Source organism: Dendrobates tinctorius, unplaced genomic scaffold, assembly GCF_039654945.1.
Source record: "Dendrobates tinctorius isolate UK_male_01 unplaced genomic scaffold, ASM3965494v1 ptg000016l, whole genome shotgun sequence".
Lineage (NCBI taxonomy): Eukaryota > Metazoa > Chordata > Amphibia > Anura > Dendrobatidae > Dendrobates > Dendrobates tinctorius.
In genome coordinates this window covers 68924821-68942251 of record NW_027361684.1, presented here as the reverse complement: position 1 = coordinate 68942251, position 17431 = coordinate 68924821, and the positions used below count along the sequence as shown (strand labels likewise).

General features: G+C 41.4%; 1 protein-coding gene across 1 annotated transcript in view; it reads left to right on the top strand.

Annotated features, from left to right (window-relative positions):
- Window positions 1-876: 876 nt before the first annotated feature.
- The window catches only part of LOC141080612 (arylsulfatase H-like), an 89587-nt gene continuing 73032 nt past the window's right edge, over window positions 877-17431 (top strand). The window contains exons 1-3 of the mRNA XM_073565957.1: window positions 877-1019; window positions 5560-5681; window positions 7347-7472. Coding sequence (XP_073422058.1) covers window positions 877-1019; window positions 5560-5681; window positions 7347-7472 — 391 coding nt within the window. The remainder of the gene's footprint in view (window positions 1020-5559; window positions 5682-7346; window positions 7473-17431) is intronic.

Sequence of the window (17431 nt, the reverse complement as noted above, 5' to 3'; positions counted from 1 at the left end):
CTGGACACAATATTCCAGATGAGGTCTGACCAAAGATGAGTAGAGGGAAATAATGACTTCACGTGATCTAGACTGTATGCTTCTGTTAATACATCCTAGAATTGTATTTGCCTTTTTTGCTGATGCATCACACTGTTGACTCATGTTCAGTCTGTGAGCTATTAGTATACCCAAGTCTTTTTCACATGTGCCGTTGCTTAGCCCTATTCCTCCCATTCTGTATATGCTTTTTTTCATTTTTATTGCCCAGATGTCGTACTTTGCATTTTTCCCTTGTAAAAACCATTCTGTTAGTTGCTGCCCACAGAAATCGGATTACAATATGTTGCTTGAACCAAGAGTTTCAAGCACCATAACTAGACACTGAACTTAAAGATGAATTTTTTTGACTTTTTAATGTAGTCAAGGCAAAACGTTACATGTCCAGCGTTTCTCTGCGTACCTATCTTTAACATTGGGTACGCAGGGACATGCATTGTATGCGGATACGTCTGCATGCGGTGATTTGATGTGTGCAACGACCGCATGGAAACGCAAAATTTTATGCTTCCATGCGGTTACCGCACACGGCAAATCGCCGCATGTGGACGCATCTGCACACAAAACATGTCCCTGCATACCCAATGTTAAAGATAGGTATGCAGAGAAACGCTGGACGCATTCGGAACTAGACGGAGCGCAGATGGAGCTTCACAGAGGAAAGAAGGAGCAGGTAGGCTGCCATCCGCAGCCCTCCTAAACACTAGTGTGAAACTAGCCTTATATTTATTTGGGGTCAAGCTGGCTGGGTACCATTATTGCAAGATTAATCTTTTCAATTTCTGTGTATTTAAAATTCCCATACATCATTTTTATTTTCCAGGCTTTAAATACGAGATGGCTGTTTTACCATTTTTACTTTTGGTCCCCGTTTTTTTTCCATTAAATGAAGGAACTTCCCAAAAGCCAAGCATACTATTGTTTTTGGCTGATGACCTTGGAATTGGAGATGTTGGTTGCTATGGGAATACCTCTATCAGGTAATATATTAGAGAATTAGTTTGGCTCGCATTTGACATTCTCATATGTACAGTATAATAAAGAACACATGATTAGGTGGGTAAGATTTTATAGATTGCAAATTGCTAGAAAAAAAATATATAAATAAACTCTGCCTTCTCCTTATTCATTGGCATCATGTAAACTGTTCCCTCGTACATTAAAATTTGAGAGTCTTCATTGGTTGATATCTTTTAATACCTACTGAAAAGATGGTAACCAATTGTAAGCTTTCAATCACAGGACAATAAAACTTCACATTCCTTATCTATGAACTGTTCCATATTTATGGCCACAACTGTTTATCCCTCTCCCATATTGATAGTTCTGCTTCATGTCACTTGTCTTATCTGTTGCATTATTCCTCTGCCCTGTTGTGTATAAATATATGACTCTTCAGATTTTGTGTTATTCTATGACTGATGAAGAGACTTGAGTTGTTTTGAAAGCTTGTAATTTGTTATCATCTTTTCAGTTAGCCATTAAAAGCACCAACGCACGTTTCACCCAAGGCTTCATCAGGGGGCGTGATCCTGACGAAGCCTTGGGTCAGTCCTGCATTAGGGCTTGTGGACCAGGACATACGTACACTACCTCATTCTGTTAACATACCATCTAGTTGTAAGTATTTACTTATCTTATTTTTTTTCACTAAATCATTTAGTAACTGTCATAGCATTTAGCTCCCTAACTTGGGGTTATCTATAGTAAGGTTTTTTTTTACCTGTTTGAAGTTGTTTCTAAATTGTACACTCTATACCTTGTACATTTGTACTGGTACCACTTTTAGGAACATTCTGTTTTGTTATGTTTATGTTTCTCGAATTGTTATATTTTATGAGACTCATTTTTGCACTCTTTTTTCTCATGTTGCTTTGTAGATTTGTTTTAGACTGTGTCTCTTGAATGTTTTTCCTTTGCTGCTCATCTTTTGGTGGTATTCATTAAATACACCAATAGAAAATTATGATTCTTTTTGTATGCATCTTGTAGTAACTGCAAAATGTATTGTGATGTCCCCAACACGGTGTCTTTCAGCTTGTATGATACAGACCCCTTTGGTTAATTTTTGGAAACCTTTGTACATTGTGCAAAGATCAAATTTTTGGGACATATCCTGTAATTTCTCCATTGTTGCTCAAAACCATGCAAAAGATACATTCTGCCTGGTTGGGTAGTTTCCAGAAGAACTGCGTAGGCTTGTGCAGATTGGTCAATGGCACTCCTGTCTCTTTCCCTTGAGGAGGTTGCTTCCCAGTAAAATGAGGCTTGTACATGTTCCTGACATGGGTTTCAGGCCGGACAGACTGACCACAATACAGGCCCTCGTTTGCATACACTGTATTCAGAATTTAATTCTAATGCTTTTTGTTGTCTGGTAAAATCCAATTTACCGACATTGAGCATACAGCTCCCCCAACTCCTGCATTATATACACTTTTCAGCGGCTTCACCCGCTATGACAGTTGTTTTATTGGAATCCGGTGGCAAAAATTAACTGTAGAGCTTACAAAGTGCAGGTTTCACAGCACCGGGTGACCCTCTGAAAATTTGAAGCGAGGGCCGCATAATGACATGGCGGTGGACATGGTGGCGGTAGCGGGTGAAGCCTAAAATTCAAATGGGCATGTTTGAAATGACATTGTAAAAGGAATGGACATGTGTATTCCACTATCTTGCTAACTATTTGGCATGAGGGAGGGATCTCCCAGATGTAGGAGTGAGAGCTTTCCCAAATGTATGATACAGGGCCACCTGAGGGCCCTTACCAAACTCAGGTTTCACGGCACCTGCTGGCACTCTGCTAATTGTAAGTGAAGGCCACATACTGACATGGCGGTGGACATAGTGGTGATGGCTAGCAAAGTGCAAAATTCAAATGGGAATGTTTGAAATGGCATTGTAAAGGGATGTGGAATATGTATTCCACTATCTTCCTAACTATTTGGCATGAGGGAGGGTCCTTCCAAATGTTGGAGTGAAAGCAATCAAAAATGTTAAAGGAAAAACTAAAGGCAAAACACTCTGTGTGAACATATGCTAAAGGCGAGGTATACATTTTTTTTTAATTTAGCGCTACATACATGTAATATGATGGAAAAAATGCTTCTTAGCATTTTTCCCTTTAAAAAAAACTTTTGGTTTGGTAGACCTTTTTAAAAATCCATAAAATTGGAGCAATAGTCTGACAACATTATCCCCAGATACCATATGTGAGTCAGAAAGGCATGTAGACATCTTCTCCATGCTGTTCCCATTTAGTTTTAACTCTTTCCCATCCATTTCAGCTTTTTTCTCATGCCCCCAGACCCGTTTATTGGGTCCAGTAGAAAAATATTCGTCTTTCCCATTGACTTGCATTTGATTTGTTATTTTGTACGAATACACGGATATTATTTTATTACTGTCTAACATGGTACAAAAATATATACTTTCCCTCTTATGTTTTAAGTTTTCAGAAAAAAAGAAGAGAAGTGCTCCAGCGATGAATCAATCCACTGATGTATTAAAAACAGTTTTTTATTTGCTTTTTAAAAACATGAAAAAACAATGTGGGTAACACAAGTGGCAGAAATATGACCAACGCGTTTCAGCAATTAAGCCTTAATCATGCCATCATGCCATTATTAAGCAAATAAAAAACTGTTTTTAATACATCAGTGGATTGTTTCATCGCTGGAGCACATCTCTTCTTTTTTTCTGCTGATTGCTGATACCCTGGACTGGGGCGGCTCCGTGCAGAGGACTTCCACTATTACAGACCAGCATGCTGTGGTCAGCTGACTTTCCTTTTCCCCTACCCTATCTTTTGATATTAAATTTTCAGAAGAATAGTGGAAAAAAAATCCCTTATGTCTTTGCACACATAGAGACAAAAAAAACTTTTCTGATGAGTTAACCTACACCCAGTAATTTTATGAAAACTAATGATTCCTTCGACTCATACCTAGAACAGGTGCTTCTCACAAAATTAGAATATCATCAAAAGTTAATTTATTTCAGTTTTTCAACACAAAAAGTGAAACTCATATTATAAAGAGTCATTACAGACAGAGGGATCTATTTCAAGTGTTTATTTCTGTTAATAATGATGATTATGGCTTAAAGCCAATGAAAACCCAAAAGTCATTATCTCAGTAAATTAGAATACTTTGTAACACCAGCTTGAAAAATGATTTTAAAATCTGAAATGTTGGCCTACTGAAATGTATGTTCAGTAAATGCACTCAATACTTGGTTGGGGTTTCTTTTGCATCAATGCGGCGTGGCATGGAAGCGATCAGCCAGTGGCACTGCTGAGGTGATATGGAAGCCTAGGTGGCTTTGATAACAGCCCTCATCTCTTCTACATTGTTGAGTCTGGTGTCTCTCATCTTCCTCTTGACAATACCCCATAGATTCTCTATGGGGTTACGGTCAGGCAAGTTTGCTGGCCAATGAAGCAACAGTGATACTGTTGTTTTTAAGCCAGGTATTGGTACTTTTGGCAGTGTGGACAGGTGCCAAGTCCTGCTGGAGAATGAAATTTCTATTTCTAAAAAGCTTGTTACAGAGGGAAGCACGAAGTGCTCTAAAATTTCCTGGTAGACGGCTGCACTGACTTTGGTCTTGATAGAACACAGTGGACCTACATCAGCAGATGACATGGCTCCCCAAACCATCACTGATAGTGGAAACTTCACACTAGATCTCAAGCATCGTGGATTTTGTGCCTCTCCACTCTTCCTCCAGACTCTGGGAGCTTGATTTCCAAATGAAATGCAAAATTTACTTTCACCTGAAAATAACACCTTGGCCCACTGAGCAACAGTCCAGTTCTTTTTCTCCTTGGCCCAGGTAAGACGCTTCTGGCATTGTCTATTGGTCATGAGTGGCTTGACACAGTGATGGAGATGGAAATTCATTATCCAGCAGGACTTGGCACCTGTCCACACTGCCAAAAGTAACAATACCTGGTTTACAAACAACAGTATCACTGTGCTTGATTGGCCACCAAACTCGCCTGACCTTAACCCCATAGAGAATATATGGGGTATTATCAAGAGGAAGATGAGAGACACCAGAGTTAGCAATACATATCAGCTGAAGACTGCTATCAAAGCAGCCTGGGCTTCCATAACACTTCAGCAGTGCCACAGGCTTATTGCCTCCATGCCACACCACATTGAAGCACCAAGGCTAGTTTCACACTAGCATTCGGCAGAGCTGCAGAGGGTTGTGTAGTTCCTCTGTGAAGCTTCGCCCACTGCCGCACCTCCTCTGGTCAGCTTTGCCTATGACTGCATGTGGCCTGCGTACCTATCTTTAACATTGGGTACGCAGGCCGTGCGGATGTATGTGGATGTGTCCGCATGCGTCATTTTGACGATGCGGCGACCGCAACAAATTGCAACACGTTGGAGATTGGAAGGGATGTCATTTGATTGACTGATGCAGATCGGTGCACTTTATTTTGGATTTGTTTCCTGTTAGATTCATTTTGTTTTGGTAATTAATGATTGTGTGTCAATCATATTTTAGGACTCCTAATATTGATAGACTTGCCAGAGAAGGCGTAAAACTAACTCAACACATTTCTGCAGCTTCTCTATGTTCCCCAAGTAGATCAGCATTTTTGACTGGCCGATACCCTATCAGAACAGGTAATGTACACACTTGTTGATTTTGGATAAATATTTTTAGCATATTAAAGAGAAATTTTTGCTTTCTTTTCACCGTAAATGTTTCTTCTCCATCCTCTCATAAACACGTATGTTCAGGAACATAAATAAAAAGGTTACAAAGGTTGCAATCATACCTCAACCTTGGAAGCTAAGGGGAGACCATAATTTGCCTCACAGGAGGAGACTAGTATATGATAAAATTGATCAAAAAGAATTGTGTTGACATTGTCCACATTGTTGACATGTCCTCCATGGCAACTAAACTAGAGCTGTCTGTACTTCTGCATTTGGCCCCTTTGGCCTGGCATCCCAGATGTTTCTCCACAGGTGCAGACACAGACAGAAGAGAGCCCATGTACAAGAACAATACTGTTTGTATATGGTCCCTTTGCAGTGCAATAGTTCATCATAATGCACAATTCCATTTGCTTTGGAATGAGCTTTCTTATCTATTGGGTCCTTGAGCATCTGCATAAATGGTATGTTTTCCTCTGAAGCTTGAACTTACTTGTACTAGGCCCCTCTACCCCATTATGTACCGATGAATGTCTTATCAATTTTAACATATTTACCCCACATAGGCCTTATAAATAGCTATAAATAGCTCAAATTTCTGATTGGTACTCATTGTTAAAAGGTCCCCTTCAAACAATAGTGAGAAAATACCATACCTTAAATGTGCAAATAAATGTTTATTTATATACTTAATATGTGTAATTAAAAGTGACAGCCAACATGCCAACATTTCAGTCTTTTCCAGGGCTTGCACATGGCCTATATCTTACAGTTCATTCCTTGCATCTGCTATAAACCGTAAAATATAGGCCATGAGCATCGGGGTTCTCCATGAGTATTGCGTGGTGCTCAAGTCCCCATAATAAGCTCATGTGAATCATCTCAACTCTTTGTGAGCTGTAGAATTTGTGAGGAGAGAGAGGGAAAGAGAAACCATTCACCGGTTAAATGCTCGAGTTTCACATTCACTTCCATTATGCTCGCTGCTTGAGTCGAGCACATCGGATGCTCGGACATGCTTGATACAAGTACCAAGCACTCGAGCATTTCAGTGCTCTATCACTAGTACAAAAGTGCTAGTAATAATACTCATCAATTGCATCAGCTCTGCAGTGAGAACAGTGAGAGCTGACTGTCATATTTACATGTTTAACTGAGAAAGTATGTTCTCAGCTATTATAAGGGCATGTTCCTTTTTCTCCTCTATGTTGACGCTTGCTTCTGATTGGTTATCAATCATACAAGGGAAGAAGTATACACCCTTAGAGACAAAAGCTGGCTGCATTTAGCTTAACATGAATTATAACTTAAATTTTACAAGCTGATATTTCTGTCACGGAGGGGAGAAATAAAAAACAAAAAAATATTTGCTTAAATGAATTATTAATTCAGCTCTGCAGCAACTATTCCAGTTGGTGGCCAGTTTTACATGATCAGACTGGTGAAAGCTCCTTAAAGAATAACCTAAAAATATGCCTTTATCATGAAAATATTATTACTTAAAGTTATTATGATTCCTTCTACAATCTTTTGTGATATTTCTGTTTTGCCAATATTCCCACATGAATTGAATATGTGAACCAAGGCACTAAATTATTGGCACTTATGTTCTGTTGAGTATATTTTTAGGTATGACTGGCCATAGTAATGGTTATGAGGTGCTATTATGGAATGCTGCAACAGGGGGACTTCCCACCAATGAAACAACATTTGCCAAAATCTTAAAGGATCAAGGTTATTATACGGGAATCATTGGTGAGTATTTACTGATTTGGTATTTATGGCAGTTACTGGTGATGATTTAAAGGGCTTCTATGTTTTTAAAAAGTTCTCCTGAATCAAGTGTATTAAATCTACAATACATCAAACATTGCTGAACTATCTCTATATTTTGCAGGCATACATAGTGACTGTAGATGTTAGGTTCTCCTGAAATTTTTCAGATTAGAGCTAGGTCCCCAAATTGATGACTGGTTTTAAGCAGTTTTTCTTTTCATTTTGTAGCATTGTATGTTAAAGGGAAGCCGAGATCTTATTCATGCTGCACAAACTATGGGTAGCAAGAATCAGAGTCAGTAATTTCAGTTCAGTATGTTTTACTCAGAAACAATTCAGCGTTTCAGATAAAACAAGCTTTAAAAGGTGGTCATGGAAAATACAACTGAAATAAATAGTCCAAGTTTCTTGTCCTTATCAAGCATTTCCTTACTCCGCTAGACAGACTGTATGTGTATAGGGAAAGACTTTTGTATCTAGGGAAGAAGCTGCTGTCATCTGATCTCTTGGATTTCTCCCCTTAGTTGCATGGTCACTAGTGATGGGCGAGCATTAAAATGCTTGGGTACTTGTTACTCGGGTCGAGCAAATTAGAATGCTCGGGTGCTCGACCCGAGCAACGAGCCCAATGTAAGTCTATGGGAAAACTGAGCATTTTTGCCGCGATCCCCCCGGAGGTCCTTTAAGGGTCTAAAAAGTCTAAAATCGATGGGAACAGTGCTGAAATGACATGGGAAAATCATGAGAAATACAACAGGAAGCATTTCTGACTCCCAGGTCACAGCTGTGAACAATGTTGTCAGAGTATTATGCCACTTTTACAGGCACACACTAAAAAATACAAAAACAAAACCAAAATGGATTTTCCTGGGAATTATGTTAAGGAACATCCTTTCCAGGGTAATGATTTAATGTATGTAAGATAAAACAACCCAAAACAAAAATGTTCCTCCACCACTTGGGCTATGTTCACACGAAGCGTTTTTGATGCGTTTTTCAACTTTACCATTGCTATCAACCAAGACAAATGCATTCACTGGGAAATGTCATTTTAACATTTTACAACCTTATTTGGCCATGTGGTGTGTGACACATCATCAGACAAATCCTGTTTCACTTATAAAGGAGGGACTCTGAAAGTCACAAAGTCGATTTTTATAGGGCTAGCAGTCGGTCCTCACTTTTCTTAGAGAGCCATAAGCCGGCTATGCATTGTTGTTCCCATTATTAATCAGTGGGTCCCTTATACTGTTATTGCGTATGCAGTGAATGGCAGGGCTGCCCAAAATTTGGACGCACCCCAACAACCTATTGAACAGACATTATGGATGACCACATGCAAACAAAGTTCCAAGTATTCATTTGGTACTCCCATACTGTTTGCTTATGCATTGAATGCAAGGCCTGCCCTGACCCAAAGTTACACGCACCCCTATAAGCCTTTGAACACACGTACTAGATGGCCACATGAAAACAAGTTCACATTATTCATTTGGTATTCCCACACCATTTGCTTATGCATTTAATGCAAGGCCTGTTATGCCCTAAAGTTACATGCACCCCAATAAGCCTTTGAAGCCACGTACTGCGTGGCCACAGGAAAATCTAGTTTACATTATTCATTTGGTATGCCCATATTGTTTGCTTATGCATTGAATGCAAGGCCTGCCCTGCACCAAAGTTACATGCACCCCAATAAGCCTTTGAACCCATGTACTGGATGGCCACATGAAGCCAAAGTTCCCATTATTTTGATTTTTTTAAGTCACCTAAAGTTTGCCCATGAAGTGAATACAAGGTCTGCCCAAAATACTGTGTAATTTTTGGAAAGGGCATCATAAACACCCTTGAAAAAAATTACTTGGCTGTTGCATCACGGAACATGTTCACCCTGGTGATCTAGTGGTAGTGTCGGAAGAGACGTGGAGGATGGACTTTGTAATTTTTTTTCCCAGTTTAACCCCTTCCTAACATGAGACGTACTATCCCGTCCATGGGACCCGGGCCCCTATGCCCATGGATGGGATAGTACGTCTACCGCGATCAGCGGCGCCCACATGGTGAGCGCCGCTGATCGCGGCCGGGTGTCAGCTGATCATCACAGCTGACACCCGGCACAATGTGTCAGGGGCGGTCACGGACCGCCCCCGACACGTTAACCCCTTGCACACCGCGATCAAACACGATCGCGGTGTACCGGGAGTTAAAGGGAAGCATCGGCAGGGAGGGGGCTCCCTCCGTGCTTCCCTGAGCCCCCCACGGCAGCGCAATGTGCAGCGCTGCTGCGGGGGGCTCCTTTCCTCCAGGCCCCCGAATCCAAGATGGCGACGGGGCCTTCGGGGGCCTGCAGGAAGCTGGCTTCCTCAGTGCCTGCAAAGTGCAGGCAAGAGGAAGTCTTCTTCAATGCCTGTGACAGATTGCTGATCTGTCACAGTGATCTGTGATGTGACAGATCAGCGATCTGTCACAGGACAGTGATGTCCCACCTGGGACTATGTAATAAAGTAAAAAAAAAATAAAAAAAAGTGTAAAAATAATTAAAAAAAATCGCCAAATAAATTAGTAAAAAAAAAAAAATATTCCCCAATAAATTCATTTTTTGAAAATAAAAAAACCCCAAAACAATAAAAGTACACATATTAGGTATCGCCGCGTCCATAACGACTCGCCCTATAAAACTGTCCCATTAGTTAACCCCTTTAGCGAACCCCTTAAAAAATAAAAATAAAAAACGAAGCAAAAAATAATGATTTATTATCATACCGCCAAACAAAAAGTGTAATAATGCGCGATCAAAAAGACGCATATAAATATCCATGGTACCGCTGAAAACGTCATCTTGTCCCGCAAAAAACGAGCCACCACACAGCATCATCAGCGAAAAATAAAAAAGTTATAGCTCGCAGAATAAAGCGATGCAAAAATAATTATTTTTTATATAAAATAGTTTTCATTGCATAAAACCGACAAAACATAAAAAAACGACCTAAATGAGGTATCGCTGTAACCGTACTGACCCGAAGAATAAAACCGCTTTATCAATTTTACCGCACGCGGAACGGTGTAAACGCACTCCCCCAAAAGAAATTCTTGAAACGCTGGTTTTTGTTCATTCTGCGTTCCAAAAATCAGAATAAAAAGCGATCAAAAAATGTCACGTGCCCGAAAATGGTACCAATAAAAATGTCAACTCGTCCCACAAAAAATAAGACCTCACATGACTCGGTGGGTCAAAATACGGAAAAATTATAGCTCTCAATATGTGGTGATGCAAAAACTATTTTTACAATAAAAAGCGTCTTTCAGCGTGCGACAGCTGCCAAAAATAAAAACCGCCATAAATAGTAAATCAAACCCCCCCGTTATCACCCCCTTAGTTAGGGAAAAATAATAAAATTAAAAAACGTATTTATTTCCATTTTTCCATTAGGGTTAGGGTTAGGGCTAGGGTTAGGGCTAGGGTTAGGGTTAGGGTTAGGGCTAGGGTTAGGGCTAAGGTTAGGGTTAGGGCTAGGGCTAGGGCTGAGATTAGGGTTAGGGGTGTGTTGGGGTTCGGGTTGGAGTTAGAATTGGGGGTTTCCACTGTTTGGGCACATCAGGGGCTCTCCAAATGCAACATTGCTTCTGATCTCAATTCCAGCCAATTCTGAGTTGAAAAAGTCATATGGTGCTCCTTCCCTTCCAAGCTCTGCCATGCGCACAAACAGTGCTTTACCCCCACATGTAGGGTATCAGCCTACTCAGGACAAATTGCAAAACAATTTTTGGGGTCCAATTTCTCCTGTTACCATTAGGAAAATAAAAAATTGGGGGCAAAAATATCATTTTTGTGGAAAAAAATGATTTTTTTATTTTCACGTCCGAGCGTTATAAACTTCTGTGAAGCACTTGGGGGTTCAAAGTGCTCACCACACATCTAGATAAGTTCCGTGGGGGGGTCTAGTGTCCAAAATGGGATCACTTGTGGGGAGTTTCAATAGTTTAGGTACATCAGGGGCTCTCCAAACGCACATGACACCCGCAGACCATTCCATCAAAGTCTGCATTCCAAAATGGCACTGCTTCCCTTCGGAGCCCCGACATGTGTCCATACAGTAGTTTTCTCCCACATATGGGGTGTCAGCGTACTCATGACAAATTGGACAACAACTTTTGGGTCCAATTTCTCCTGTTACCCTTGGGAAAATGAAAAAATTGGGGACTAATTGATCATGTTTGTGGAAAAAATACGATTTTTTTATTTTCATGCCCGGGCATTATAAACTTCTGTGAAGCTCTTGGGGGTTCAAAGTGCTCACCACACATCTAGATAAGTTCCTTAGGGGTTCTCGTTTCCAAAATGGGGTCATTTGTGGGTGTTTCCACTGTTTAGGTACATTAGGGGCTCTCCAAAGGCAACATGACACCCGCAGACCATTCCATCAAAGTCTGCATTCCAAAACGTCACTACTTCCCTTCCGAGCCCTGACGTGTGTCCATACAGTAGTTTTCTCCCACATATAGGGTGTCAGCATACTCAGGACAAATTGTATAACAACTTTTGGGGTTCAATTTCTCCTGTTACCCTTGGGAAAATAAAAAAATTGGGGACTAATTGATCATGTTTGTGGAAAAAATACGATTTTTTTATTTTCATGCCCTGGCATTATAAACTTCTGTGAAGCCCTTGGGGGTTCAAAGTGCTCACCTCACATCTAGATAAGTTCCTTAGGGGGTCTAGTTTTCAAAATGGGGTAATTTGTGGGGGGTTTTCACTGTTTAGGTACATTAGGGGCTCTCCAAAGGCAACATGACACCCGCAGACCATTCCATCAATGTCTGCATTCCAAAACGTCACTACTTCCCTTCCGAGCCCTGACGTGTGTCCATACAGTAGTTTTCTCCCACATATGGGGTGTCAGCATACTCAGGACAAATTGGACAACAACTTTTGGGGTCTAATTTCTCCTGTTACCCTTGGGAAAATAAAAAAAATGGTGACTAAAAGATCATGTTTGTGGAAAAAATACAAATTTTTTATTTTCACGCCCGGGCGTTATAAACTTCTGTGAAGCACTGGGGGGTTCAAAGTGCTCACCACACATCTAGATAAGTTCCTTAGGGGGTCTAGTTTCCAAAATGGTGTCATTTGTGGGGGGTTTCCACTGTTTAGGTACATCAGGGGTTTTCCAATCGCGACATGGTGTGCGATCTCAATTCCAGCCAAAAACGTCAAATGGCGCTGCTTCCCTTCCGAGCTCTGCCATGCGCCCAAATAGTGGTTTACCCCCACATGTGGGGTATCAGCGTACTCAGGACAAATTGCACAATAACTTTTAGGGTGCTGTTACCCTTGGAAAAATAAGAATTGAGGGTGAAAAGATCATTTTTGTGGAAAAAATATGATTTTTTAATTGTACGGCTTTATGTTATAAACTTCTGTGAAGCCCTTGGGGGTTCAAAGTTCTCACCACACATCTAGATAAGTTCCTTAGGGGGTCTAGTTTCCAAAATGGTGTCATTTGTCGGGGGTTTCCATTGTTTTGGTAAATTAGGGGTTTTCCAATCGCGACATGATGTCCGATCTCAATTCCAGCCAAAAACGTCAAATGGCGCTGCTTCCCTTCCGAGCTCTGCCATGCTCCCAAATAGTGGTTTACCCCACATGTGGGGTATCAGCATACTCAGGACAAATTGCACAATAACTTTTAGGGTCCTGTTACCCTTTGGAAAATAAAAATGGGGTGAAAAGATCATTTTTGTGGAAAAAATATGATTTTTTAATTGTACCGCTGTACGTTATAAACTTCTGGAAAGCCCTTGTGGGTTCAAAGTTCTCACCACATATCTAGATAAGTTCCTTGGGGGGTCTAGTTTCCAAAATGGGGTCACTTGTAGGGGGTTTCCACTGTTTAGGTACATCAGGGACTCTCCAAACGTGACATGGCGTCCGATCTGAATTCCAGCCAATTTTGCATTGAAAAAGTCAAACGGCGCTCCTTCCATTCTGAGCTCTGCCATGCGCCGAAACAGTCGTTCCCCCCCACAAATCAGGTATCAGCGTACTCAGGACAAATTGCACAATAACTTTTGCAGTCCAATTTCTCCTGTTACCCTTGGTAAAATAAAAAAAATTGAACCTGAAGTATTTTTTTTGTGAAAAAAAGTTAGATGTTCATTTTTTTTAAATATTACAAAAAATTCCTGTGACGCACCTAAAGGGTTAATAAACTTCTTGAATGTGGTTTTGAGCACCTTAAGGGGTGCAGTTTTTAGAATGGTGTCACTTTTGGGTATTTTCTATCATATAGACCCCTCAAAGTGGCTTCAGATGTGATGTGGTCCTAAAAATAAAATGGTGTTGTAAAAATGAGAAATCGCTGGTCAAATTTTAACCCTTATAACTTCCTAACAAAAAAAAATTTTGGTTCCAAAATTGTGCTGATGTAAAGTAAACATGTGGGAAATGTTAGTTATCAAGTTTTTTGTGTGCCGTATCTCTGTGATTTAAGGGCATAAAAATTCAAAGTTGGAAAATTGCGAAATTTTCAAAATTTTTGCCAAATTTCCGTTTTTTTCACAAATAAACGCAAGTTATTTGAATGAAATTTTACCACTATCATGAAGTACAATATGTCACGAGAAAACATTGTCAGAATCACCGGGATCCATGGAAGCGTTCCAGAGTTATGACCTCATAAAGGTACAGTGGTCAGAATTGTAAAAATTGGCCCGGTCATGAACGTGCAAACCACCCTTGGGGGTGAAGGGGTTAAAGGAGCGGGTCTCCTATACTTGTAATGCCAATACACTAAGTGAATGGTCTGAAAAACATTTCCCCCTGGGGGTACACATCAACCTACTGTGGAAATATTTTTGTACGTCCATCATAAACACCCTTGCAAAAAAGTATAGTGGCTGTTGCATCACGGAACACGTTCACCCTCGTGTTTTAGTAATGATGTCTGAAGAGATGTGGAGGATGGCCTCCGAAAAATGTTTTCCCAGTTTAAAGGAGCAGGTCTCCTCTACTTGTAATGCCATACAATAAGTGTATGGGCTTAAAAACCTTTTCTCCTGGGGGGGTACACCTTAACATACTGTGTAAACATTTTTAGAACAGGCATCATAAACACCCTTGAAAAAAATTACTTGGCTGTTGCATTACCGAACATGTTCACGCTGGTGATCTAGTGGTGGTGTTGGAAGAGACGTGGAGGATGGCCTCTGAAAAATGTTTTTCCAGTTTAAAGGAGCAGATCTCCTATACTTGTAATGCCCATACACTTAAGTGTATGGTCTGAAAAACATTTTCCCCTGGGGGGTACACATTAACCTACTGTATAAATATTTTTTTTACGGCCATCACAAACACCCTTGCAAAAAATATAGTAGCTGTTGCATCACGGAACACGTTCACCCTCATGTTCTAGTGGTGGTGTCTGAAGAGAAGTGGAGGATGGCCTCCGAAAATATGGACTGTCAAATATTTCCCCCTTGGGGGCACACATCAACATACTGTGTTAACTTTTTTAACCCCTTCACGACCTTTGACGCCACATAGGCGTCAAGAAAAGTCGTGCCAAAATGACCCATGACGCCTATGTAGGGTCATGACTTTAAAGCCCCCCTGCAGATTGGGTGACCGGGGTCACTGAAAGGTCACCCGACACGCAGATACAGGGGGCTTTGTTCTTCACCACAGGGGGTGTGGCTTCACCCCCACATGGCTACGATCGCTCTGATTGGCTGTTAAAAGTGAAACAGCCAATCAGTGCGATAGTAATATTTCATTAATGAAAATTGATGAAATATTACAATCCAGCCTTGGCCGATGCTGAAATAGCATCGAACATGGCTGGAAACACTAAGCTAACCCCCCCGTCGACTGATGGTGCCAATCGGGCGCCTTCACCGACTGACGGCGGCGATCGGCCGCCGCTGTCACAATCTGCCCCCCTCCCCCTTCCCTCCGCTCCCCCCCACCTTCCGATCCTCCCACGATACTCACTAACCCCCCCTGGCTGTCCCAGCGTCCCGCCATCCCGGTCCATGGGCGCTGCCATCTTGGAAAATGGCGGGCGCATGCGCAGTGCGCCCGCCGGCATTTCCCGGTGGCAGATTCATTTTTTTATTTTGATCACTGTGATAAACTCTTGCAGTGATCAAAATAAAAAAAAAGTAAATCACCGCCCCCCTTATCACCCCCCATAGGGACAAATAATAAAATATTTTTATTTTTCAATTAGGGTTAGAAATAGGGTTAGGGTTAGAAATAGGGCTAGGGTTAGGGTTAGGGTTATGGCTAGGGTTATGGCTAGGGTTAGGGCTAGGGCTAGGGTTAGGGCTAGGGTTAGGGCTAGGGCTAGGGTTAGGGCTAGGGTTAGGGCTAGGGTTAGGGTTAGGGCTAGAGTTAGGGGTGGGTTGGGGTTGGGATTAGGGTTAGGTTTGTGATTAGAGTTAGAGTTGGTATTAGGGTTAGGGGTGTGTTGGGTTTATGAATAGGGTTGGGATTAGGGTTAGGGGTGTGTTGGGGTTAGGGTTGGAGATAGAATTGAGGGGTTTCCACTGTTTAGGCACATCAGGGGGTCTCGAAACACGACATGGCGCCACCATTTATTCCAGCCAATTTTGCGTTCAAAACGTTGAACAGTGCTGCCTCCATTCCGAGCCCCGACATGTGCCCAAACAGTGATTTACCCCCACATATGGGGTATCAGTGTACTCAGGAAAAATTCCACAAGAACTTTGGGGGTCTAATTTCTTCTGTTACCCTTGAGAAAATTAAAAATTGGGGGCTAAAAAATATTTTTTGTGGAGAAAAAATTATTTTTTATTTTCACGGCTCTGCATTATAAACTTCTGTGAAGCACTTGGGTGTTCAACGTGCTCACCACGCATCTAGATTCGTTCCTTGTGTGGTCTAGTTTCCAAAATGGGGTCACTTGTGGGGGGTTTCCGCTGTTTAGGTACATCAGGGGCTCTGCAAACATAACATGATGCCCACAGACCATTCCATCAAGTCGACATTTCAAAATATCACTACTTCCCTTCCGAGCCCCAACGTGTGCCCAAACAGTGGTCCCCCCACTTATGGGGTACAAGTGTACTCAGGACGAACTGGACAACAACTTTTGGGGTCCAAATTATCTTATTACCCTTGTGAAAATAAAAAATAGTGGGCTAAAAATCATTTTTTGAGGGAAAAAAATATTTTTATTTTCACGGTTCTGCGTTATACACTTCTGTGAAGCACTTGGGGGTTCAACATGCTCACCACACATCTAGATAAGCTCCATAGGGGGTCTAGTTTCCAAAATGGGGTCATTTGTGGGGGGTTTCTACTGTTTCGGTACATCAGGGGCTTTGCAAACGTAACATGACGCCCGCAGACCATTCCATCAAGTCGACATTTCAAAACGTCACTACTTCCCTTCCGAGCCCGAACGTGTGCCCAAACAGTGGTCCCCCCCACTTATGGGGTACCAGCGTACTCAGGACAAACTGGACAACAACTTTTGGGGTCCAATTTTTCTTATTACCCTTGTGAAAATAAAAAATAGTGGGCTAAAAATCATTTTTTGAGGGAAAAAAAATATTTTTTATTTTCACGGTTCTGCGTTATAAACTTCTGTGATGCACTTGGGGGTTCAGAGTGCTCACCACACATCTAGATAAGCTCCTTAGGGGGTCTAGTTTCCAAAATGGGGTCATTTGTGGTGGGTTTCTGCTGTTTCGGTACATCAGGGGCTTTGCAAACGTAACATGACGCCCGCAGACCATTCCATCAAGTCGACATTTCAAAACGTCACTACTTCCCTTCCGAGCCCCAACGTGTGCCCAAACAGTGGTTCCCCCATTTATGGGGTACAAGCGTACTCAGGACGAACTGGACAACAACTTTTGGGGTCCAATTTATCTTATTACCCTTGTGAAAATAAAAAATAGTGGGCTAAAAA